The 12,326-nt window shown below is 39.3% G+C and overlaps 1 protein-coding gene across 1 annotated transcript; it reads right to left on the bottom strand.

Moving 5' to 3' along the window:
- Window positions 1-5,042: 5,042 nt before the first annotated feature.
- Window positions 5,043-11,840, bottom strand: LOC130413693 (dermatan-sulfate epimerase-like protein). The gene has a single exon (XM_056739090.1). It carries the CDS (start codon window positions 10,965-10,967, stop codon window positions 7,371-7,373), a length of 3,597 nt encoding a protein of 1,198 aa, XP_056595068.1. The 5' UTR covers window positions 10,968-11,840; the 3' UTR covers window positions 5,043-7,370.
- Window positions 11,841-12,326: the final 486 nt, after the last annotated feature.

The raw sequence follows: 12,326 nt of genomic DNA on the forward strand, positions 1-12,326 counted from the left end.
CCCTGCACTATGAATGTTTACATGTTGTGTTCAATAAAAACATGAAAACGTATAATGTTTGTGCGGTATTAGTTTAAGCAGACTGTGTTTCTCTATTGTTGTGACTTAGATGAAGATCAGAACACATTTTATGACCAATTTATGAAGAAATCCAAGTAAGCCCAAAAGGTTTACATAGTTTTTCTTTCAACTGTATATATATACTCAGTCGAGGAGGTGAAATGTGCAGTCCATGCCTGCCTTCTTTATTCAAGATACTCTTTCATCTGACATCATACTGACAAAGGCAAAAGATTAGTTTAAGGAAGAAAAAGAGAGCCTAGAGCAGGAAAACAAACACACAAACCACAAAAGGTGAAGAAACACAGTCAGTGGATTGCAACAGAAGCACGCTTTCAAAAAGGCCCTGAAGGAGAAGGAGCCTTGAAGGAGAGCTTCAGTAGTTCCCGATGGAACCAGTGAAGTCAGGGCCATTTATGGAAAAAAAATAAGCAGGCTTACAGGCCTGAATGCTGAAAGACTTTGTTTTCTACACTACAACCTAGTTCTGCTCAACTGGAAGTATTAATCAATGCTAAAAAAAAATCTTAGGTGGTTTAAATGGTTTTTTTTAAGTTAAAGTTATTTTTGTGCTTTATTTGACATGTTTGCTTACCTCTGTTTCTGTTAAAAAAAGACACATTTGTAACACTGCACTCATTCATGCCATGAAACTCGAGGGTGAGGCCATGAGAAAGCCCATGAGAAACATGACATGATGCAGCAGAATCATGGCATTTCAGACCCCTCTATTTTTTTTTTTATTGTTTAGAGTTATGTATTTTTGAACAAAGACACTTTAGTAACAGTGCACTTTATTTTATCTCTTTCAGACCCCTCTATTTATTGGTGTATAGATCCAAATGTTTTGCGTTGTATGCAAGGAGGGAGTGATTGTTCTAAACAATATAGTCTTTTCAGTTGTTTTGTAATCAGTGTGTCAAAAACAGAAATATAACAGTAAATAAACATCTGTTCTGCATATCCGGTATCGGGCACACAAACATGTAAATAATCGGTATCTGTTTTAAAAAAACAATACAAGTTGATTACTAGTCATTATAGTAGATAAAGTTTATGTTTGTAGTTAAACTATGGTAATACAAATTGTAATAAATCCAACAAACACATGGCTTCTTCACTTTACTATATACATGTCAATACCTATATACATTGTTAATACCTTCTGGTTGTGAGTTTTCCCTGCACATCTCATAACAATACAAGAACCTTACTACTTACTGGTAAATTGCTGCTAAAACTGGTAAAGGCAATATACAAAAAAACAAAACAATGCTGATAAATACAAGTAGGACTAGGGGGCTAAAGAAGATAATTAGGCCAATTGATCATACAGGATTACATCTAAACTAAATGTGACCTTGCAGTATTTTCTGTATGACTCTCTAATTACAACGCCACCCTGGGATTTGAACCCAAGGAACTACAAAAAAATAAAGGAACACAGAATAGTGGTACATTTAAAAGACAGAGGCGTGTAGTCGAATTTAACAAAGAAACCTATTATTACACAAAAAGAAAATAAATCAACCCCGAATCATCATAGTCAAATATACCCAGAGTCTATTATAACAGTAATTTTAAAACTCACAGGATTCAAAAGGACATTCTCCAAACATATATAAAGGCCAACCAAGACACAATCAAATGTGAAAAACTAAGAAGTTGTACCTAACACAAAAAACGTTAATTATCAAAAACTACTAGGCTAAAGCTTACCTCAGGGGTGGCAAACTAGCTAAAAGGACTTGTAATCAGCACAAACATGTCAAGTCAATTTTATTTATACAGTGCTTTTTACAATTTTCATTGTTACAAAGCAGCTGTACATAAAAATTAAAGCACACATTAAAGATAAATGGCGAGAGAAACACATGCCAAATATTAAACAGACTATAAATTCCTATATCCAATATTAGTTATGTAAAACTTTAAAATTCTAATTGTAAAGCAGCCCCCTGGCCAGGCAAAAAGTTCAAAACAGTATGCAAGCGGTGGTGAGGAAACCAAAACTTCAATCGAGAGGAAAAACTCAGGAGAACCCAGGCCCAATCAGGGGATTCCCGTTCCCCTCTTGCAAAAGCTGCCGTCTCTGCACAAGCTCGATAGTGCTTGCACAACAAGGCTAAATAAATAAATTACCTAATAAGGTAAATTATAGATTTAAGATTATCATTAATAATCTAATAGGATTTGAATTTTTTTAGTGAAGACGTTTAATCAAGTCCTTCTTTTTCCAGATCATCAATTCACTCAGATCACAACCCACAGTAATACCATATTTATGCTAACATAGGTTTCTAATTACATCAATACTTAGGTAAATCTTTTACCTAAATCAAGCTCACATGATTGGCTATCTATAGATAGTCACTTAAACAAGAACACAGTATTAAAGTCATGGGATAGGACATATAGTACTAAAAATGATCAAATATGACAGGCCAATACGTAAAGACAAGAACATCACCACTGTCCCCACCTCATTTAAACAAGCCCAGCTAACACATTTACTCAAGAAACCAACACTCGACAACTCAGTGGTCAGCCTCTACAGAACAATCTCACTCCTGCCACTCTGTTCCAAGGCCCTCAAAAGGGTAGTATTTAACCAACTCTCTGCCTATGTCTCACAGTACAACCTTCTGGACAGTCTGCAATCCAGCTTAAAGAAATTACATCTACGGAGGCCGCTCTCCTGTCTGACGTCGAAAACCTACAGCAGGCAAGGGCTAAATCCTTGTCATCTGTCCCTATTCGGCTTGATCTCTCTGCTGCATTTGACACTGTGAACCACCAGATCCTGCTGTCCAATCTCTCCAAACTGGGACTCCATTCAACTGGTTTGACTTATCTCACGAGCAGATCCTTTAAGGTATACTGAGTTGAGAGGCTGACAACTGGAGTTTCTCAGGTGATCAGTTCTTGCTCCTCTCCTCTATTCTATATGTACCACCTCACTGAGTACAGTTATTAAGGCACATGGGTTGTCATACCATTTTTATGCAGATGATAGACAGCTTCATTTCTCTTTTCAGCCAGATTACCCCGACATCTCTGCCCGTGTCTCTACCTGCCTTCTGGACTTTACTTCTTGGATGAAAGAGCATCACCTTAATCTTAACCTCTCCAAGAAGGAACTCCTGGTTATACCGGCGCGCCCATCAATTGCCAACCCACCTAACACCACCTTACAACTCAGCTCGGCATTTCAAGTATACACCCACCAAGTCTGCGAGGAACCTGGGGGCGATGTTCGACGACCGGCTGAAATTCACCTCTCACATCGCAGCAACCACTCGAATTTGCAGGTATGTGCTCTACAACATCAGTGAAATCAGGAGCATGCCTCTCAGCTGCTAGTCCAAGCTCTAGTCATATCTAGACTGGACTACAGCAATTCTATACTCGCTTGCCTTATAACCAATGCTGCCCTGGCAAATGATCCAGAAAGCAGCTGCATGTCTAGTTTTCAATCAGCCTAAAAGAAGCCATGTAACACCCCTCCTAAATTCCCTTAATTGGCTGCCAGTTGCCGCCCGCATCAAGTTTAAATCCCATTTAAAATGGCCTTCAGATTGACAATGACAAATTTGCCCCTTTACCTTAACTCACTGCTCCAGGTCTACATTCCCTCCAGTCATCTTTGGTCTGAAAATGAGCAACGCCTGGTTTTCCATCACAGCAAGGCACCAAATCGCTTGGCAAAAACCTTTACTCATTAGGTTTCCCTGTTGTGCAATAACCCTCCACCGGAACAGCAGCATCCTTCACAACTTACAAAAAATAGCTCAAAACATACAGTATATCACAGAAGTGAGTACACCCCTCACATTTTGGGAAGTCTTTTAATATATCTTTTCATTACGAACACTGAAGAAATGACACAATGTAAAGTAGTAAGGGTACAGCTTGAATAACAGTGTAAATTTTGCTGTTCCTTCAAAATAACTCAACACACATTCATCGATGTCTAAACCGCTTGCAACAAATTGTCAAAATTGGGCCCAATTAGCAATTTTCCCTCCTTGGTGTCATGTGATTCGTTAGTGTTACAAGGTCTCAGGTGTGTTAAATTTGGTGTTTTTGCTCTCACTCTCTCATACAGGTAACTGGAAATTCAACATGGCACCTCATGGCAAATTACTCTGTCTGTGGATCTGAAAAAAACAATTGTTGCACTTCATAAAAATAGGCCAAGGCTATAAGAAGATTGCCAACACCCTGAAACTAAGCTACAGCACGGTAGCCAAGACCATGTAGCGGTTTAACAGGTTTAACAGGCCATGGTCAACCAAAGAAGTTGAGTGGACGTGCTCAGCATCTTATCCAGAAGTTGTCTTTGGGAAATAGAAGTATGAGTGCTGCCAGCATTGCTGCTATGTAAAGGTGAAGACACAAACCCTATTGATCCCTATCTGTGGAGCGTCCTCAAATGGAAGGTGGAGGAGCGGAAGGTCTCTTACATTCACCCCCTCCATGATGTCATCATGGAGGAGTGGACGAGGACTCCAGTGGCAACCTGTGAAGCTCTGGTGAAGGCAGTGCTGAAAATAATGGTTGCCACACAATATATTGACACTTTTGGCCCAATTTGGACACTTTCACCTAGGGGTGTACTCACTTTTGTTGTCAGCGGTTTAGACAATAATGTCTGTGTGTTGAGTTATTTTGAGTAGACAGCAAACTTACACTGTTATACAAGCTGTACACTCACTACTTGACATTGTAGCAAAGTGTCATTTCTTCAGTGTTGTCACATCAAAAGATACAATAAAATATAAAAAACATGAAGGGACCTGCCTCCATGAGCTTGTGTTGTTTAATACGTACTAAGATTGGAAGAAGCTGAGTGTGTTACCCGATCTTTAATGATTGACTGTAAATAACAGATGAACACATTAAAGCTGTCAAGATCTCACCAGAAGAGAATTCAACACAAATTTCATTCATATTTTCATTTATTAAACAACCACTTTCACTTCACTTCTGTCATTTGTTTAAGATGTTATTGAGAAATAACTGAGGTTTACCTTTTGTTATCATTATTATGGTGATCAGTGTTTGTGTTAGTTGGACTCTTGACCCTGGACTTTCTTTTGCTTTGATATCTTTTTCTCTATTAGGAATTGCATTGATGATTTGTAATGTACACTCATGCAATGGTACATAAAGGAAAGTGTGGAAATATAGCTTTATGTTTGACATTCATAAATTATTGGGTTTTGTTATATGCATCCAGCATGCATTCCAGTTTGAAGCTTTACAGATACTTTTCATCATTGAGTGCGTTTACATGCACTACATAAACAAATATCTATCAAAAATCTGATTATAAAATAAACCTGTTTTCTAGTGTTTGCATGCATATCAATAAACCAGCTACGCAGAAAATGAGGTTTACATGAAACTTTAAGACTTGCCAGGTTTTTCATGTGCAGTGACGTTACTATCGGTTGTCCGTCTAGTAATAAAATATGATGCAGGAAATCGGCCAGAAGCTGTATTTTAATATCTCGCCCCATTTTTGCAGGGCAAATAACCAGCATTGGTCTGGATGAGAGACGGGCACTCCAACAAGGTAGCTAAAGACCGCAGCCTCTAGCATCTGTCGCTAGAGAAGCCCTATTGGTAAGGGAGTGAGGTTTACTTGCACACCTTCTCCCTCTGTGGCTCGCATCCGTTTCACCGGCAAGTGCAACAACAGTTTTTCATTTTGTCATTTTTCTACACCAACTGCATGATCCGAGAGTGGACTTTTATGCATTATTTTACTGTTACTTCCGTTTGAGACTTTTACTATTACACTGCCAGACATGTGCGCATAAAAAATGTTGCTTACGCCGTTTATGACCTTTCCCCAATAAAAGAACACTGTTTTACGGCTTTAAATGATCTAACGCGCTATTAATGTATATGTATGACTTACATTACCTGGCTGGCAACAGCGTTGCCAATACATTACTTTAGAATATGCCCAGTAAGAGGTAACAGTGTATGGTACATGAAAACAGTTTTCTTTCATAAACATCTTGTACAAGATAAACTTCACTATGGGCGTGTAGACAAAAATGTTATTTTTTTTTATATCAGACAACAATAAACAATGCATTTTTTCTCCTATCATACAACATCAACATCATAAATTCATAATAGGGACTAATTAAAGAACACATGACAATCATGTAAAGAACATTGATGTGTCAATTGCTTATTAAAAGGATAGTTCACCCCAAAATTTTAATTTTGTCATCATTTACTCCGAACAAAGGCGGTACCCATTTACTTCTATTGAATAGACTAAAACCAATGCAAGGTGAAGCTTACAACCGATGCTCAGTTTTCACCATTCATCAAAATATCTTTTGTGTTCTGCAGTGGATTAGAAAGTCATACAGGTTTGAAACTATTTAATGCTGTAAAATCCAATGATATTTTGACACAGCAGAATGCATTTTTGTAGAAAAAAATTTGCCGAAATTATAGCTTAAATATCTAACGCCCCTTCCTCTCCCTTCAGTGCTCACTTTCACTCTGTCTGCAATAACAAAGGCTAAAATAAATACATATATCAAGAAAAGCTCATAAGCAGCTGACAGAAAATGATGCTTTATAGCTAATGCTTTAGTAAATGCATGAACATGAACGAACAATGAGCAATATAGTTTTTCAGCATTTATTCATTCTTGTTTAAGTTGGTTTATCTCAATTTATTTGTTCATGTTAGTTTATAGTGCATTAACTAAATTGTCATCCTTTAATTTTTTTATAAATGTATTAGTTAACATTGAAATGAACAAACACTAACATGAATAAAAGCTGAGAAATCAACATGGTTCATTGTTAGTTCATGTTACTTGAAATTAAAAAAAATTGGTAAGGTGACATTTACAATTAGAGGTCTGAGAGAAAGAAAGATTGATCAATTTGCTAATGTCAATATATGAAAATAACCTTGTCATTATGTTTCATATACAGATTGCTTGGAGATGTATTTAAAGAAAGATACAATAGATCAAACATGCCAATTCTAACCTATAAACAGTTAAAATTTTGTTAAAATAAAACATTTTGTTATGTTGTTTCCTCAAAACTTGATGGTCAACTTCATGAAAGCACTCTGATAGAGTAGCTTCTCTATTATTGAATATAACAGTAATAAGTGCAGCACTCAGATCGTGTGGGTGTTTCACGATTAATTGTGCAGCTCTAACAATCGTACTGTAATTTGCCTATAATTTATCATTTCCCAAATTTTCAATTCAAATCAAAAAACTTTTTAAAACCCAAAACAACAGCTGGCTTTGCAGCTAATCATCATTGAACCTTTGATACCCAAGTTGTTTCATCAGGAACCCACATGTGTCCTCAATGATTCTAATATCTCTCCTTGGCAAGTTTTTACTCCATATGTTAATTTTGTCTGGTGATATTTCGCCCTCATACATTAAGTTATACAAGTTTGTGGATGTGGTGAACTCAAGCTGGTTTAAAGCTGAGGGTGACACTGGGATCCCTAAGAAGGAGTGTATTTTCTGAGCTGTGTCTTGCGGATCATTTACAACATCCTCAAACCTGACTTGGAGATAGGAATCCTCAGGTAAGGTTGCTGTAACTCTTAGAACAGCAGTGGTGTGAGCAAGCCACAGGTGGGCCAGCAACAACACTGGACTGGTCTCTGAACGCGATGTGAGGCGCCACAGCATCCTAAATTCAGCTGCAAACTTTGTACATTTGTCTCCAAGCATGTCTTTTTGAAACATAAGAGCTAGGTGCTGTTGGATGTTTTTAAGGGCATAGAGGCTAGGTTTGCTGTTATATAGCATCATGTAGATCCATGCTCGAGGGTCCCTGATGATATGGATGGCCCTAAGAGAAGTGCCAATAACTTCTTGGACAAAAGGAAGTTTAAGAGCCCAACTGCCACTGCACAGATTCAGAACAACACATGCATTTGGGTGTTCTGCCGTGTGTTTCCTCAACTCTCTCACATACTCAATGTCTCTGTCCAAAGCAGCTCGAGCCCGTCCTTTTATTTCAGTCACTGACTCTTTTCTTCTCAGCCTTTTCCACTTGTGAGGGAGACTAACTCTTGGGGCATGTTTGATATGGCTGCTTTCAAAGAGTGGAATATTTTGCAAGAATAAGTGGGTGTTGTCGACCAATGAATGTAGCCAGGCCTGAATCATTTTAAAACGCCCATGCTGGGCTTCTGATCGAGTCCATTCACAAGCATCCACTAAAGAGTCAAATTCAAACTCTGTTTCTGGTATATCCAAGTGTTCTGTAGGAATGGTTAAGTAGACAAAGTCTGTATTGTTGTAAAAAAGCTGCTTAAGGATGTCCGATCCAGAGCCAGGGAGGGTTGTTATCACTACGGTGGGTAGAAGGAGCTTCATCTGCTTGCTGAGTTTAGGGTCAGCGGTGGCTCCTCGCCACTTGACCCGACACAGAAGCTGGTCACAGCTGTTTGACACAAACAGGAGCTCACTGGTCCACAGCAGCAACACAGAGAGCAGAGCGTAGCGCAACAGTCTACTAAAGCAAACATACATTTTGCGCTGAAGGGTCAGAATTACTATGGCCACAGACAGTATTATCCCGGCTAAAACGTTTACCATAAATCCTAAGTCAAACAGATGATTTTGTAGCGTTGTCTGTTTTTTGACAAGATGCGCCCCCAAGCCAAAACGGATAGTGTGATGTTGGTCTTCGATCTTAGCATAGCCCCCAAAGCCCAGATAGCCTGAACGGGCCCCAATGTCTTTGTGATTGGTTACTATAGAAACTATTTTTTCAGTATTGTTTATGATGATGGAAAGTTTGATTCCATTCTTACTGTTTTCAATGACCCTGCAGTTGGAAACCTTAATGTAAGGCCCATGCATCACATAAGCCATTCTAACAACTGAACCTGTGAAAGGAAATGTGACGTTGATAAACTGTGTCCATCTCTTTTTGAACTCTGCCGCCTGCTCTACCTCCTGTATCTGTGTATTGGGGCTGTAGCCCTGATCATCAAACCAAAACATTTTGTAATGAGCATCCCAGACATCCATCAATGCCCCATTATATATGTCTTTAAACCTATGGGGGACATATTTAAAGTCGATGTCCAGGTTGTGAAAAAATGCACTGACAGTGTTCACTGGTGAGTCCTCCCTTTTCTCAACATGGTCGACTACCAGAAGAGTCTGTGAGTTCAGAAGAACCAGAGCTCGGTACACACTCATTAATTTCATAGCTGTGGAATACGCTGCTACCGCCTCCCCACTCACAAACATAGTGTCTCTGTGTGCGGAGGCGGTGATCACCTCTCCTGCACACTCTCCAACACCTTTGTCAGTCCATCGCAGCCACTTGGCACACTCCCCAAGCTGCCCTTCCCAAGGAGCATTACATTGGCTTGTTGGAGAGGGGCTAAACACCAACACGTTGTTTAAGTAGCTATATTTGGGGCCGTATAAAGCCTCAGAAACAAATACTTGTCCATTAGGAGCAAAAGTAAATGAGTTTTGGTCCGGATGCTCATGACCAGGGTTAAAGCTATTCCAGCCATCCACCCACGAGTAAGCTTTGGTATGGACGATGTCAAATACTGCCCGACCACCCAGCTTTCCTGATTTAAACGAGACAAAGGTATTTCCTTGAAACATAGGTAAACCGGCCCCGTAGGTCACCACGCCCCAGTCTGAGAATATGTGCATCTTAGCCTGACTGTACCCAACAGGGGGCTGTGGTATAAGGCCGGCATTATACCAGATAAACTCTGTATGAAGGGTTGCCCAGCGCTGGGCAAAGGACTGACCTAAAGGACCATCTTTGGGTCTGTGCTTCCTTATCTGCTGTGCTAGCCAGTTTCCTGAACCATTCTTAATAACAAAAGAATCTAAAAAAACTAATTGGCTCTCTGGTCCATAGAACCAGTTGTAGTTTGAGTCCCCTATGCCAACCGTTCTCTGAAAGCCTGGCAGCAAAGTGGCATAATAAAACCAGAAATGATTTCGAAGCCAATTGTTTTTTGTGTTGTCTATATTAAAGTGGCGCTCGGCTAGAAAAACATACTGTGTGATAGATTTTGATGTGTAACTCCCAAATGCCACTCCCTCATCCAAAGAGCCATCAACAACATGGTTCAACAAAAACATTGTCTTCTCCATGTAATTTACAGACACCTGTTTCCAAACCATCGACTTTGTGTCATGTGCACCCAGAACTATTGCACCGGTCAAAATAGCTACAATATTGTTGGTTTGATGATTTTGTAAAAAGTGTTTCCCCCATCCCCTGTACTCTGACATCATGTAGAGCTCTTCAGTTTCAGAACGTATTCTCTTCAAGTACAGCTCCCGGCGCTGTTCATCCAGAAACGAGTAGATGAAGTCAAAAGCAGTAGCAAATCCGCTGAGTGAATGAGCTGTTGGCACTTCTTCATTAGGTGCACTGGTTACTTTCCAGTCTGGATATTCCGACATTCTGTCCATAAACTTAAACAGGAATTGTAAGGTAGCAGTGTCTTCCGGATACAGTAAACAGTAGAGAGCCAGAGGTGGGAGGTTGTTGCCATAAATCTCATTCCACTTGTTGGTGAACTCACTGTGCTTTGCTGGAGGCATGTAAAGCGGCCTTGTGGAGAGCATAGTCAACACTGCTGCCCGGATGATTTTAAAAACGTGGTTATGACTTGTGGTTGACCTTTGTCTCAACAGTGGTACATCATCTTGGCTAAAGTACAAGTTAGGGTGAAGAGTGGCTTTTCCTAGTTCTGGTTCATGGAACTGCTCAAAGTCACTAAAAATATCCTTCTCTGAAGCATTAAATATTCCAGAGAAAGCACCTCCTGCTGCTAAAAAAGATGCAAAAAATATTGGGCACCATATGAACATCCAAGCCCCTGTACACAACATTGTTTTCTCTTTTCCTTATTGTATTTTTGGTGGCTATTAACATTCCACTGGCTAATCTCCTCATTCAAAGGAAAACATACAAATGGTGCCCATTTTTTATAAAATATACCTATAAACTATGTGTTTGTATATATATATATATATATATATATATATATATATATATTTGTATATATATATATAAATATGTATATATATATATAGTTTGCTTCTTTGGTGTCCAAAAATTTATATTAATGTGATATTAACAAAGTGTCAGGATGTTTTCAATAAAAATAAGCTCTGTAAATGCTTACATGTCCTTTAATCCAAAGAGACGTTTACCATCGTGTGGTATAATGCATCATATAAGGTTTGGATCAGTAATCCGTTCAAGGGGAAAAAAGAAAATTCAGCCTCAAATCATTTGCAATCCATTATATTGGCCTTTCGGGCGATGTGGTTTCTATTTGAAGTCTATCTTATGTGATGCCCATCCAAAAAACGCATGCTCACGGTCTCCTATGATCATGACAAACATCAACATCGAAATCATTATGCATCAGGATATCCAACATTGCACCGACATAATCGCATTTCTCATCAATAATATCCATCTCCGGGTGCGTCTTTAACAATTATTTGGATTGCAGACACATGAAGAGAACATAAAGAATATCCTTAAGAGCGGAGATTTCAGCGTTCGTGTAATAATCCTCAAATATGACACTTATGGTGAGCGAGTGTTCGCGGCATCCGATGTTCGTCGCACTTAGCTGTTTTGTCTCTTGTCTGCGGCTCCGTCAATGACACTGACGTTACCATAGCGACCATTGGCTATAGAGGGCGTGGGCTGTTTCTCTCCATTTCTCCTCCCACACACACTTGTGTTTGACTACACGCAGTGCTGCGCAGACCGATCGGCGTATGACATCAAGGTAGTCGAGAGCAGTTCTTACAAATCTCTATGGAAGGCCAGAAGGTAGAAAACGTCAGACGATAAAACGCGTCCTTACAAAAATGTCATGTACTATTGGATGTTACAAAACTGTATAAAAAGTACCACGCTGGTGTGATAATTTTGTCATATTGTGTTGTTCTTTAGCACTCTTTATCTTACAATTTGTTGTAAAATTTAATAATATCCCTGCAATATTTTTGTTGTACTGTGTCCCAGATACCAAAACCGATGCATCAACGTAGAATCAGTGCTGGATTATCCAATGGACAATATGGGCACAGGCCCAGGGGCCCATGCACGCTTGGGGCTCAAGCAACGGGGAGAATATTTTACATGACAATGTTATATTCATTCTGCCATTTGCCTCTCTGGCCCGCACACAAAACAGTGTTTCTAACGTACGCATGTCTGTCTCTTGA

This window comes from Triplophysa dalaica, chromosome 23 (genome assembly GCF_015846415.1).
Source record: "Triplophysa dalaica isolate WHDGS20190420 chromosome 23, ASM1584641v1, whole genome shotgun sequence".
Taxonomy (NCBI): domain Eukaryota; kingdom Metazoa; phylum Chordata; class Actinopteri; order Cypriniformes; family Nemacheilidae; genus Triplophysa; species Triplophysa dalaica.